We start from the raw sequence: 14,003 nt of genomic DNA on the forward strand, positions 1-14,003 counted from the left end.
ACGCAGACAAAGATGTCACCAGACTGATGGACCCACATTAATTGATTGGTAGTTTTTGATGGGTATAATATATCTCAATTTTCCAAAAAATCTGTAAATATGTGTTTTTTAAAAATACATTTTTCTGTCATATCAACATTGCTGCACTGTTCTCTTTGTATTTTTTATACCTCAAAATGGATTAAAATAATAATGTAATATCATCTGTAGCTCAGACATGTAAATCCCTCTGCTTGCTTTACACAATTATGAGTAATTGACCCTGAATACTGTTCAGAACAATTGTGTCCACCCCCCCTGTTAAGCAACAGCAGTGGCACACTCTGGTGGGATCTGAGGGTTATGGGCCTACCTGGACGTTGCTAGAACGACCTCTTTAGGGCTGGGACAGGGGTGGTGTGGGATCAGGGTTAGAGGCAGATTAACTACATGGCAGCCTATAAAGCTCCAGTGTAATCCGCACACTGCAGACAAAATCAGAGCAACAACTACTGCGCAAACAACCTTTTTTTCCCCCCACTCACAACAGCTTTTGGAGCCACAGAAGCGACATCGAACGAAAGAAGAAGCCTAGGAACTGTACATATTTGGGATTTAACAGCTTCACATCATTAAATAAACAAACAAACCCATTTCACCAAGGATTTCAGAAGAGTGTTCCTTCATCAGAACCATAAAGGCGAAAAAAGGGAAAAACATGAAAAAGGGAAAGGTATGTTTTCATCTTTCCTGATTTAAAATAAAGCTGTAACAAAATGCCTTCATTAAAGTGACAGATTTGTTTACATATGAGACGTGTTATTGTGAAAGATTGTTAGAATTATTCATATTTTTTTAGAGGTATGCTCTAAAAAAGCTTACAAACTCGATCAAAATCCAACAAGATCAGAGAAACAGTTTAACAGTATGTCTATGAACATACATACATACAGTTTATGTATATAATCCTTTGAGTTAATCAAACGTGGGGGCTTTTATAGTCAGATCTGCAATGAAAAGTATCTCCTGTACTATTTTGTTTTTTATTTAAATGTGCATATAAAGCAATAGCTTTAGAATAGCTGGCACATGTGTCTAACACTGTACTGTGGCTGTAAACGCAGTTATTGTTCATTCATATACTAATTATGATTGCGTACCAGCAGGTGAGCAATGACAATGAGCCTCCCAGCTATCAAGAGGCAACAGCAGGTGAGTAAAGTATCCTGCTGGTTACAGATATGCGAACACTGGCTGTCCTCTAGTTTAGACCTGTAGTAGTCAAAGCTGCGTGGTAACAAGTGAAACAATGTGAATGAAAAATAATGTTAGTTTTTGTTTAGCTTCATTTTAAATGCAAATAATAATATTTTCATGACATTGCACTTAGTTATTAAAAATGATGTAGGTAATCAGAGCAATGCTACAATGTGATGTCATGAAGTTCAGCTTTGAAACGCCTCCACCCCTTTTTCAGGCTATGCTGAGATGGAGGCCCAGTTCGCCTGGGATGATAAGACCATCCGGCGGACTTTCATCAGGAAGGTACTGGAAGCAAAATAAACCCCAAACAAAACCCCATGAAAACATAAATTAATAAAAGGAAATGCCACATCGCTCTGACACAGCGTTTGTCCACCTGCAGGTCTACGCCATTCTCATGGTTCAGCTGTTTGTGACTGTGGGCGTTGTTGGTCTCTTCACATTTTGGTAAGTACGTCTGTATTTATTTGCTCAACTTTACTGTCATTTTCTAATAAAGCTTTTTCTACTTTATTCTATGAAGCACCAGTTTACTTTCTTTTTGGTTGCTGTTTTGATTTCAGTGAACCAGTGAGGTTTTTTATTCAGACTCATCCTGGCTTGTACTCGGCATCCTAGTAAGTAAAAAAACAAAACAAAAACGAAAACAACACAGATGAAAACTCATCTCACACTCACATAAATTTCATGTACATTTTGAAATTGTCTCTGATCCTTTTTTTCTTTTAGTCTCATGTTTTTTGCCACCTACATTGCACTGTCCTGCTGTGGAGACCTGAGGTAAACCGTCTTTGTAGAAATAAACAGCACAAAATGTCATTGTTACGCTGATGACCTGCAGCTCTATGTTCCTTTAACCATTGGAAATTGTGCTGAAGTCTCTAAACTAGAATGTTGTTTATGTGCAATTAAGGGCTGGTTATCGGATAATTTCTTGCTCCTAAATATTGATAAGACAGAGTTGACGGTCATTGGGCCACACAAATTTCAGCACTTGTCCCAAAATTTCATCTTGAAAATTGATGACAGTGCCATAAATTGCAGGAACAAGGTAAAAAACTTGGGTGTGTGGTTCGACATGGTGCTCTCCTTTGAATCTCATGTAAAAGAGATAACAAAGATCGCCTTTTATTATTTGAGGAACATCGCCAGAATCAGACAAGTTTTGTCAAGTGACACTGCAGAAGTTCTTGTCCATGCATTTGTGTCTTCCCCTATTGATTATTGCAATGCTCTTCTTTCTGGCCTACCAAAGAAAAGTTTTAGAGGTCTACAGATGGTGCAAAATGCAGCTGCTCGCATTTTAACAAGAACTGGGAAATTTGAGCACATTAGCCCTGTTCTGAGATCTCTGCATTGGCTACCTTGTCAGGTTCGAGCAGATTTTAAGGTCCTGCTGCTCACCTACAAGGCTTTAAACGGATTGGCACCTTCATACCTCTCCGACCTTTTACACCTTTATGTTCTATCTCGTGCTCTCCGATCTCAGGACTCTGGCCTTCTGAAGGTTCCTAGAGCCAGAAAAAAGACTATTGGAGAGCGTGCTTTTTCTTTTCGTGCCCCGTTTCTGTGGAACAACCTCCCTCAAGATATTCGGCAGGCATGCTCTGTGGTTGTTGAAGACACATTTGTTCACCTTATCCTACATGTCTTAATTCTATGGCTTTTAGTTTTTAATTTTTTTATTGTTTTTAACTTGTATTGTGTCTCTTACCTGTATTGCTATGTATCACTTTTATTTTATTTATCCCTTTAGTTGTACAGCACTTTGTTTGAAAACGCTTTATAAATAAAGTTATTACTATTATTAAAAATTCAAGAAACAACTGAAAAGATGCTCTTTTGCAAAAACTCTATAAAATGTGTCTCTGTGTGCATAAATAACAAATCTACTGTCTTTTCTGTCATAACAGGAGGCAGTTTCCTTGGAATATAATTCTTTTAGTTCTCTTTGTGAGTAACATGCAGTGTAAAATACAAACCTTATACAATAATAAAGCCGTCACTCAGCCTCTAAGCTATTTTTATCAACTTTTCCCTACAGACTCTGAGCATGGCCTTCATGATGGGATTTCTGTCAAGGTAAATACACCTGCGGATGTAAGAACCATCCGTGTCTTTTCAAGCTGAAAGAGAAAATGTATATGTTTGTGCTTCCTCCAGCTTTTACAACACCAAGTCGGTGGTGCTGTGCCTGGGAATCACAGCTCTGGTGTGTCTTTCTGTCACCATCTTCAGCTTCCAGAGCAAGGTGCGAACTGCTTCAAACTAGAACTTCAAACTGCTTTGAACAAAAAAAGACAATAAAAGACACATCTTCTTCTTCTCTTGCAGATTGATGTTACCTCTTGTCAGGGAGTCCTGTTTTCATTGTGTATGGTCATGCTCATCTGTGCCATCGCCATCTCTGTTGTCGTCCCTTTTGGATACGTGAGTTTAAACATGTACATCCTTCTAGAAGGAAACCAAATTAGCTGCAATTAATGAGTTAAACAAAAGTACTTGGGTTAATGCGTCAGGTACTGCATTAATGGAAGAAGGATTAGCCTCAGATAATCTTGCACTGTGTCTTGCTTAAATTAGCATCCCTGCTAGCCTTCTTAAAAGTGTTTTGTAATGCATTTTATCTCACAGGTACCTTGGTTACATGCCACCTATGCTGTAATAGGAGCCATCCTCTTTACTCTGGTGAGAATCACACAGCCTACCCCCGTCTTAGTTTCCAGCTAAGTTTTCAAATGATTACCTCGTGCTCACCTGCTCTGCTTGTTTTCTCCATTTGTGCCTTTCTCTGCCACAGTTCTTGGCGTTCGACACTCAGATGCTCTTAGGAAACAAGCGCTACGCCATCAGTCCAGAGGAATACATCTTTGCCACGCTCAGCCTCTACCTGGACATTATCTACCTCTTCAGCTTCCTGTTACAGCTCACGGGAGAAGGCCGGGAGTGAAGCCTGTTTTACACGTTTCTCCTGCATACTAAAGATGTTTATCAGCTGAACTATTTGAACACTTGACTTGGATTTACCTCTCGACAGAACGACATGACTTCAAGGCTCATTGCAGCAACCTGTTTGCTCTTTCTTTAAGTGATGTGTTATCGATCTAACCTTTGTTTAACCTTCAAGTCTCTTCAGTTCATAATCTTCTTATCAATGGAGACCCTGAAATCCCAGCTTGAAATCCCATAGACTACACCGTCCAACTACTGCTAGGTGTTACCTTGGGAATCTATAAGTGTGTGTGTGTGTGTGTGTGTTTTGAATGGCACTTTGGACTCTTAAGTGGATAAAAGCAGGTACAAACAGAGTTGGATGCATCACTCTGTTTATTCAGCCTTGAGCCAATAATGGAGTTGAGTTTATTTTAATCATTTGTTTCACATCCAATATGTAGATGCACTTTTATACTTGTTTTTATTTTTATTCATTTCATTATATATGATAGGTTTAGTGTATTATCAGTATGTACTGTATGTGTGTAAGCTCAGACTGGGCATTGGTATTTCGGAAGTAGCAGCTACTGTATGAGTCAACAGACTTTAAGATGTAAAGAAAGCAAACAGCAACCACAAAGGGAAAATGTATTTAGAGTAAGTCAGAGTAAGAGAGTACATTTGGCTGTTAGAGATCTGTTTACACTGGTGTTGAGAATTTACCGTGGCCTTTCAGCTGTTATAGAAAATAGTTTTAGATTAATAAGTTATTGATGGGAATGCTGGAAACTGTGTGTAATGAATAAAAAACACTATACATTTCTTTGCAAAGAACACGGGCTATGGACTTGTAAGTGGCAATGTAATTAAAGTAACACATGAAACCTATAAAAATTGTTAATTTTAATGTTACAGAATTAAACAATAATAACATTTCTTTGTATTGTATGTTTCTACAGAGCAAACTACACCATCCTTGTGGGGTTTGGAGTTGTGTGTACACTGACCAGTATTAGATACACCAAGCTAATGGCACAGATTCAACAAGGTGGAGGAAACATTCCTCAGAGATTTTAGTTCATACTGGCATCAATGGTCTCTGATCAGTGGTTGTTCATCAATGGTCATAACATGCATATTAATGATCAAGAAACTGACCTTACAGCCCATTTTTCATCAGTGGTGCTAGTTTCAGTCATTGTGTAAAGGTTAGGGAAACCTGCAGTCAGCTGAGCCTGAAGAAGTCACTTGGACTGAGTGATGTGGTGACTATTCAGGCCATCTGAGTACAGTGAACTTATTGTCACTTGAGATGATCTGTGCTTCGTGGCATACTGCACTAACCCTCTTGGATCAGCCATCAAGATTGGCACACTGCTCATAAAGAGATGGAAATGGAAATTGCTATCCTATTAAATCAACTTTCTTTTCCATGTGTCAGAACATCAGGAGGTTGACTCGACCATATGTACGTTCCTAAATGCAGTTGTTGCCATGTTATTGGTTAAGTACTTATTTAAGCAGGTGGACTTTAGCTTCCTGCAAAAACTAATTCAATTTAAAGATTAAGAAAATAAGACTAATGATACTGCAAGATCAGGCATCCATAATATGTAATATACACCCCTAATTTAGCAAAAATTAAACAGCCAATAATAAATCACTCACAAAAACATTGAAACAAGACTTTTATTAAAAAAGAAAACTGACATATTCAAATTCAAAGAGAAAACCAAGAAAGAAGTAAAATCTCAATCAATTAAAAAACAAACAACAACAACAAAAGAAAAACAAAAACACAAGTTACAGACAATTTAGCAACTCTGGCACAGGAAGACAAAAGTAGCCAAATGGCATTTGCAAAATAACCAAATATCAAAACCTCTTTCCTCTAACAAAACTGTACAAAATGAGTTCTTGTATAAATAAGAAAACTATTCACAAACAGATAGTGAAATGCGCCAATCTGAATTTTCAAAAAGCTTGTGATCCACACAATACAGTTTATACAGTGTAGAGCTGTGTTTGTGGATCAAAAATGTTACTTTAAGACAGCATTTCTTGCTAAAATGATCGAATATTTATCTAGTTAAACTGCTCACTACTGCAACATATAGTAAACTGTAGTATTACACAACAGTATGACTCAATTGTTTAAAAAGAAAAAAATTGCGACACTGGTATTAACCAAACTGAAATAAAATGAAACATTTTGAAAATCCAGATGTGACGTTATTAAACCAGCTGTTTGGAAATCCTGTTTTAGCAGCAAAATGGTTTGAAACTATGAAATAAGCTGTCAAATTGACATTAGGATGGATACAAATAGCATTTACAAATCTATGCGGACTAAAAATGCAAGTGCAATGAGTATTTTTTATTTTATTTCAAATATTGTGTACTTTCCATGTAGTCTTAGTATTCCTATATTTGTTATGTCATTTAAAAGGCCAGTTCCTTTAGTTTCCTGTCCTGTCATCTCTGCTTTAAAAAAATAAATAAACACTGCATTGTAACAAGTGGTCATTTCATAGTTTCAAAATCTTGTTTTGTATTAAAAGTGATGGCTAATATATGGAATAGCATTTCTCAGAACATTTTCCTTCATGGTGCGCTGAATCTGAAAACTTGCAAGTCACTGTGTTTTCTGGACAGGTTATAATTCATACTAAAAAATTAAAAATCACAAAAACACACAAGAAGAAAGGGAAAAAAACGGTGAAAGAAGTGCAAGGAAAGACAGGCTATTTACAAAATCTGCTTGTGTCTGAAAATGTTCGTGTTTGCACCAATCGTAAAATCTGTGCTCCGTTTTTCTTAATGTCCATTGAGTCAAGAGCCCGACCGATATAGGATTCTAAGACCGATACTAGTACCGATAGCTGGTGATTCAAATATCGGCTGATACTTTTTTTTCTTTCAACATAAATTTTTTGGTTTGTAGATTTGTTTTTGTGTCCTTACTAAGACAATATGACAATGCTATCTAAAAATAATGTTTTCTTATCACAAGTTGTGGATTCCTTGTTTATGCTGCTCGGATCAGCCGGTTGTTGTTTTGCAGAATTCCAAACATGTGCCCTCTGGTGGACAAACCATGCAGTGTCAACACATAACATGGTGGAAAGGTGTTTCTCTCGTCTCATCTTCGCTTAGCGGGCTTTATAAATGTTGACACCGACATATCGGCAATCAGCTAATAATATCGGCAGGCGATATATCGGTCGGGCTGTAGCTGAGTTCGGTAAAGTCTGCTCGCATGCTGTCCTGCACTCATTATGTAAGCTAAGGGGAACTAGGGTTAAGCAGCTGGATTTGTTCTTTTCAAAAACACTTTCTAAGACAGAGCTGAAAAAGTCCTCAAACTGTAGTCATAATTTGGAATATTGAGTGTACGTTAACACTCTTATTGCCATCTTTCTCTTTCTTAGAGTCAATAAAAGGCATTTTATACCATTACACAAAACATACGAGCATCTTGGGAGATTGGAGACAGCGGTGGGTGGCTAAAACATCTTTGGTTGCAGAAATGTACAACAGAAAAATTGCAAAAAAAACAATGTAAGCCTTGGGGAAGATGTTATCTCGTTCGTCTTTTCACTGGATTCAAACATGAATGGTTAAAGAACAGGAAGAAAAGCTCCTGGTAATTCTACGTCTAACTCAACTGACTCAAAGTTCAAACAACCCTGCTGCCATTTCCACAGTATATACAAACTCATGTCAAATCTATGTGAAACCGGGCAGTTCGTCCAGAGGAAAAACATTAAGGCTTAGCTAGAAAGAGTTTTTGCAGACTTTTTTTTTTTTTATCACTCACAAAGTCATTCAGACTTGCTGTCTCACTAAAGGCTGTAAGAATCATCTTTAATGGCACTTCCATGGTCTAGTGAGCAGTCCTTTGTAAAACCATTATTTCTATTATCTACATATGTACAGTTTTTGATATCCGTATAAATTAAAGTTCAACATGTTTGGATGTACGTGGTGACTGCTTAACTCGGTGTGCTGACTTAAAAAGCTGAAAACAGCCCAGGTTTGTGTGTTTATGAGCTTGTCCGAGCCCGATGCAGCAGCATCAGTAGAAGTGATTTGGATCAGCACTAAGTAAAGTCACTGTTTGGTTCAGCTCTCCATTCTGGAAGGCTTTCTGCTAAAGAGGCCAGACGCAATGTCGGGACAGACGACGCGAGGTTTGGAACGGAAATTCATGTGAAAAGAAAACAACGCGCACAAGAAAACAGCGTCAACAAAACAAACAAAAAAAAAACACGACTCCGTAAAAAGCTAAAAATCTACAGCTAAAATCTAATCTACTTGTAAGATTAACTCATCAAAAAATAAGGCAAATTAGCTCAAAGACTTTCAAGTGAAAGACAAAAGAGAGAGAGAGAAAAAACAGAAGACACTTAACTTTCTACAAACTAAAAAACAAAAATCACTGACAAAGAATCAAACTCAGGTGACAGCAGCATTGAAAAAAAAAAAAAGACTTACAGCTCCCTTTCCTCTCAAACTAATTATTCTCAGGGATTTTGTTAGTCTTCCATTCGATATCCCTCATTGCTTTCACTAAGCTACGTCTTAATTTAGTCACTGCATTTGCTCTTTGTTTTCACATAATCTCTCCTTTGTAATGCGGGCACACGTCACCACTTCAGGCAGAGGATGAATTCAATGATACCTGATGGTTCGCCACCACAAAACCGCTTAAAACCACTTCTCATGGACGAGGATGTAGTAAAGTATTAACTATTAACAGTAGGTGCAGGTTTTTTTTGTAAGCATATGTGGACTGAGAGTGATCCAATCATAAAAAAATAATTAAAAATTAAATTCATGAGCCAAACACTGGAGCTCAGCTAGGGGGGAGGGGGGGGGGGAGCTCTTTCATGTTTTCATTGACTACAGTATTAAATAACTCCTTTTGTATAAACGTATGCCTCGCTGATCTAGAACCTCTAAAAAATAGAACTATAATTCAAATATAAATATAAATAATTGATTGTCTTTTGTTCTCTTATGAAAGAATGATTTAAAGTTAAACGAAAAAACAAGAAAGAGAAGAATTAATTTGACTAAACTATAAACAGTCGATGTTTGTCATCATCTGTGCGTGATGAGAAATCTCTGCAGCAGTTACAGGAAGAAGTAGCTTTAAACGGTTTGCCTCCCACAGTCAGAGCGACTCGACACACCAGACCAGCGGAAGTGTTTGTAAGTTTTTTTTTTGCTTTTTTTAAAATCTGTACAAATTGCCCCCCTCCCCGCACACCCCCGAACCCCAACCCGTCCCGCTGCTGCAAATAGAATGTCAAACAACAACAGACATCAGGAAATAAAAATAAACCTTTGCATATTTTACAAAAAAAACAAAAAATCAAAAAGACACATTGTGTTTCAACTCTTCCTTGAATCACTCTGAAACATCCAGAATGCTCAGTTAAAAATAAGAATTTGCTATATTACGTACACAAAAATAATGCTCTGTCTTTTCCTCCTCTTTTAATTTTTTTTTTCCAAAGAGTTTTTTAAACTTCTTTTTTTGTTACGTTCCTTTTTTTTTCAGTTATCAAAATAGATCAAAGCTTCTCTTGAAGAAGATTCCCACCTTTGGTTGATCAGCTCTTGAGGATGTGAGCTGAAAAGTCTGATGATGTTAAGTGTTGTCCTTTTTCTTTAAACCCCCCCAAAAAAGAACAAAACAAAAAACACAGAAATAGACAAACAACAGACAAACACACACACGCACGCACACAAACAAACACACTCACAGGCATACACGTGTTCCTTTTGTCATCCATGTTCAAGTCGGGTTGCTTGGTGATGGTATGGAGCACAGATCTCTTCCAGCTGAATCCTGTTCGGTTGGATTCATTTCGCAGCCTCGGCCCCACCCTGCCGGGAGCTGCAAAACACACGACTCAGCGTTGACACTCTAAACCCACTCGCGCACTTGCACTGATCATAGTTTAGAAAACATTGCATGAGATGCTTTTAGACCATAGCAGACATAATTAGCTAAAGTCTTCCTCTTAAAATCATATTATGCAATATCAAAGCATTCCTTCCTACTCCTTATTTTGAGTTTTTTCAGCCGATGGATACACACGGCGTGACCGTCTACCTCTACGATCACTGAAAGCACGAACCACACCTGATTCCGGTTTGGCTGCTATTGAGTTTAAGGTTGCGTCACTGTGCATACCTGGACCGCTTCCAGCACTGCAGCGACCTTTAGATGCCTGACTGGAAGTCTGTGCTTAGCAACCGCTGACCTCAAACTTACCTCAGAGCAAACATAAACTTGGTGTCAGATAAAGCCGATGGTGATGACAGTTGGCTCCCGCTGAGGCAGTTTTCAAACCTTGGAGTGATTTATCACCTCGGGAAAATGATCTGTCATCTGTTTTCTCCTTTTCTTTCTTTTCACAATCACCGGTTGATGCACCAATGAAGTACCCCAGAGTGAGACGACCACTCGGTGCAAACAGCCTCAGCCGTGCTGCGGCCTGGCGTGAAAATGTTTTTTAGTCACAGCAGCACAATCTTCACTCACCGCATGCCCTGTGTTTTCAACCTCTTTACCATGAGGGTTGCAATTTTGACGCAGCAGAGAAGATCTGGTAACCACTGCGGATAGTTTAAAGTGGGAAGAATGGGGACTTCCAGGGTGGGATCTAAACATGGCAGCAGCAGCCCTGGATGTGGTGCACATGTCCAGGCAAGGATATGACAAACAGCATACAGGCTTATAGCTCATGAAAGTTAGAAATCCAGTATCTAATATCAGATTATAATCTTTCATAAGAGCAACTAAAAAAAAGGATTTACAATAAAATAATGTCCAGCTTCGGAAAAGCATGTTCATTTATACACTCTGTGCTTAGTTCAGGCTCCTTCCCCTCGGCTTACTGCATCAACGCGATGTGGCATAGAGGCGATCAGCTTGTAGCACTGCCACAAACAATTACATTTAAAATATTTGATATTTTGCTCTTCAAAGGCTCAATAACTGAGAAACGTTTAACCACATATGTAGGTGGAGTGTACAGAGAATTTCTCAGTTTTAAAGTCCCTATACAAAGAACAACACTCATAAACATGCCCCCATCCAGAAGCCACAATGACCATCATGTCTTTATTGTGACCGTGGTTCAGAGGGCTGGGAAGTTCATCTTGCAACCGGAAAGTTGCCGGTTCGATCCCTAGCTCTGTCTGTCTTGGTTGTTGTGTCCTTGGGCAAGATACTTCACCTACCGCCTACTGGTGATGGCCAGAGGGGCCGATGGCGCGATATGGCAGCCTCGCCCCAGGGCAGCTGTGGCTACAACTGTAACTTGCCTCCACCAGTGTGTGAATGTGAGAATGAATGAATAGTGGAATTGTACAGCGCTTTGAGAGTCTCAAAAAGCGCTATATAAATGTAATCCATTATTATTATTATTTTTCTAGAGTTTTTGATTTGTGGAAACCTCCTTAAAAAAAGTTATTTTAACTTAGTAATATTTTCACCATTGTAATCATCTGTGTCCCTTTTAACCACGACTTGTGTTTTCATTCATGCTCATTACAATTTTGCTAATTAAGCAATTTACAAACGTCTACATATTTGTAATTTGCAGGAAGGAGCGACCTTATCTACCTTAGCTTTACTTGGTGTGTTGGTATGAGTAGTTTGTGTGTTCTGTAGGAGTCTCCATTGCAACCTGCTGCTGCTGGCCACCGTTTTCCTGGGGTAAAAGAAAAGAAAAGAAAAGTCAGGTTTAGCAACTTAATAATTCATGACAACCACACAGATGTTAGCATAAAGGAGACAGACGATATTTTAAAACTCCCTTCCTAATCACATTAAATGCATCTTATCCTTTTGTGTGCATGCACAAAGAGCAAATATTGGATTTAAACTCACAGCCTCCCCCTTTCATGTGCTTTCTGTTGTACTTCATTCATAAATCATCCATTTTCTCATTCACAAGGTCGCCTAAGAGGCCACCACTGCTATCACTGAGCTCCATTCAGCAAATGGCTTAAAAACACCCCACAGGTTCAGAGGCCCTACTGCAGAGCACTCTGCCTGGATCTGCCACAATACAGCCCTGGAACACACAGACTGCGCAGTGATGGCCAAAGTAAATAAAGAAAGACATAAAGAAATTGCCAAAGCTTGCCCGGTTAGGTAATAGTCTTAAATCTGAGGTTCGCATATGGCTGCATTCAGGTTATCAAAGGTTACACATGGACTCAGCCCAATGTTGGGCGGAAACAGAAGCAGACACTCCATTTATACAGGTTCTCCCAGCTGGAAATATTCTCTTTGGTTCAAGCAGCAAACACATGTGCTGACCTGGAATAATCAGTCATTCAACAGATAATCAACACGATGAAAGAACTTTTGCTGCTTCTTAAAAGCACTTTTAAGTGGTGCTGTTTACCTAATAAAGCAACAAAATGACAGATGCTTTTCAATATTTCATTATTTGACAATTTTTAATGAATCAAATATCTGGCAGATTTATGAATGAATAAGGAAAATGAGCAGTTGCAACCTAAACTAGGCACATTTGTTTCACAGATTAAAAAGAAGGCAGGACAGCACTGCTAAGTCATTTTGATCTCAAAAACATCAACAAAATGACTTCACAGACACAGGGACGTACGCCGCAGTTAAAGGTTTAGCTGGTAAATTCGTGATCACTTTAAAAGGGCTCTCGGGATATCGAGTGAATTCAATCAGCCAGCTGGCACCTTTGAACAACCACCTCCATTTCTTTAGCCACGTTCAATTATTAGTTACACAGCATGTCCCACAAAGGAGTTTTCATTTTGAGCCAGCCACCTCATGGAAAAACAAAACATCATTAAGACATTAGGAAACGTTTCATACCTCTACTGGGACGCTGGAAGGAGGCACTGGGGTGTACTGGGGGATGTAGGTCCCCTGCATAGTTGTATTGGCCGGAATATACTGTAGGGAAGACAGGGAGGAAAACGAAATCTGTGACTGTGTGTTTAGTATTTCACGCAAATAATTACACTTGTAAATGTCGTTAGTGACGGGGACAGTTGTTTGTGTGTCTGTTGGTACTGACTGTGCCTGTGCTGCCCAGAGACAGGTGGCTTAGTTGCTGGGTGAGAGGTCCCATCATGGATGTGGGCTGGATGGACATGGCATGTTCCATTGTTGGGGTAATAACTGTACCCTGCGAACGCACAGAGACACACACCTAAATGCAGTCCCAGAGTGTGACATGTATGACCTAGAAACTACATTTTGTTAAAATGCAGAGGTTAATATTCATCATATTTTATTAATAACACTGGTACACGTTTAATTTTTTTTTTTTTAAACTGTAGATATCTACTGATGAAACAAAAGCCCTTTCAGGTGTGCATTCCTCTTTAAGCTTTCCACATGGCTTCGGCACGCACCCTGATCCCTTTTCCATAAAAGCTGACCCAGCAGAAGATATTTTTCCTTTCATTTGGTTAATGCAAATCATAGCTGCCACTGGTCAAGTTCAGATAGTGGCAGCAATGCAGCTGATGTTGGGCAGCTACAGATACACTGTCCAGTTTAACATGCAGCGTAATTACAACCACAAAAAAGTATTGAGACTAATTCATGAATGGCGTTCCCTAAAGCAGGTCAATGCTTAAAGCGTACGCTTAAAGATCACAACTATCAGGGATCCAATAAATATTACAGCTTCCTGTGTGACCACTGAGGCCGCTTGTTCCTGTTGATTTCCATGTAACAGAAAGAACTATGTTCTTTTTCATTGCTGTGACACTTTGATTTGTATATCCTGCTTCAAGCGCTTTTT

The 14,003-nt window shown here is 38.8% G+C and overlaps 2 protein-coding genes across 5 annotated transcripts in view; one reads left to right on the forward strand and one right to left on the reverse strand.

The window, feature by feature from the left end:
- The first annotated feature begins 697 nt into the window (after positions 1-697).
- On the forward strand, positions 698-4,192 carry faim2b (Fas apoptotic inhibitory molecule 2b). Of its 2 annotated transcripts, none has more exons than XM_085354067.1 (12): positions 698-712; positions 1,143-1,191; positions 1,457-1,524; positions 1,625-1,689; positions 1,806-1,859; positions 1,972-2,022; positions 3,156-3,195; positions 3,287-3,324; positions 3,406-3,493; positions 3,577-3,672; positions 3,877-3,930; positions 4,043-4,192. In XM_085354067.1, exons 1-12 carry the CDS (start codon positions 698-700, stop codon positions 4,190-4,192), a joined length of 768 nt encoding a protein of 255 aa, XP_085210193.1. The 2 variants fall into 2 exon arrangements, with proteins under 2 accessions (XP_085210193.1, XP_085210194.1); XM_085354068.1 differs by having other exon boundaries at positions 1,146-1,191.
- A 5,371-nt stretch (positions 4,193-9,563) lies between these two features.
- Positions 9,564-14,003, reverse strand: part of LOC146632105 (RNA-binding motif, single-stranded-interacting protein 2-like) — a 29,673-nt gene continuing 25,233 nt past the window's right edge. For 2 of the 3 annotated variants that reach the window (XM_085353216.1, XM_085353217.1), the window contains exons 11-14: positions 13,269-13,379; positions 13,064-13,144; positions 11,822-11,909; positions 9,564-10,084 (exon numbers count right to left, since the gene is read on the reverse strand). In XM_085353216.1, the coding sequence (XP_085209342.1) occupies positions 11,829-11,909; positions 13,064-13,144; positions 13,269-13,379 (273 nt within the window). In that variant the 3' untranslated portion in view covers positions 9,564-10,084; positions 11,822-11,828. The remainder of the gene's footprint in view (positions 10,085-11,821; positions 11,910-13,063; positions 13,145-13,268; positions 13,380-14,003) is intronic. The other variant, XM_085353215.1, reaches the window with a different exon arrangement.

Source organism: Diplotaxodon limnothrissa, linkage group LG5, assembly GCF_057381915.1.
Source record: "Diplotaxodon limnothrissa isolate DT_005_m linkage group LG5, D_limnothrissa_male_GT1.1, whole genome shotgun sequence".
Classification (NCBI taxonomy): Eukaryota; Metazoa; Chordata; class Actinopteri; order Cichliformes; family Cichlidae; genus Diplotaxodon; species Diplotaxodon limnothrissa.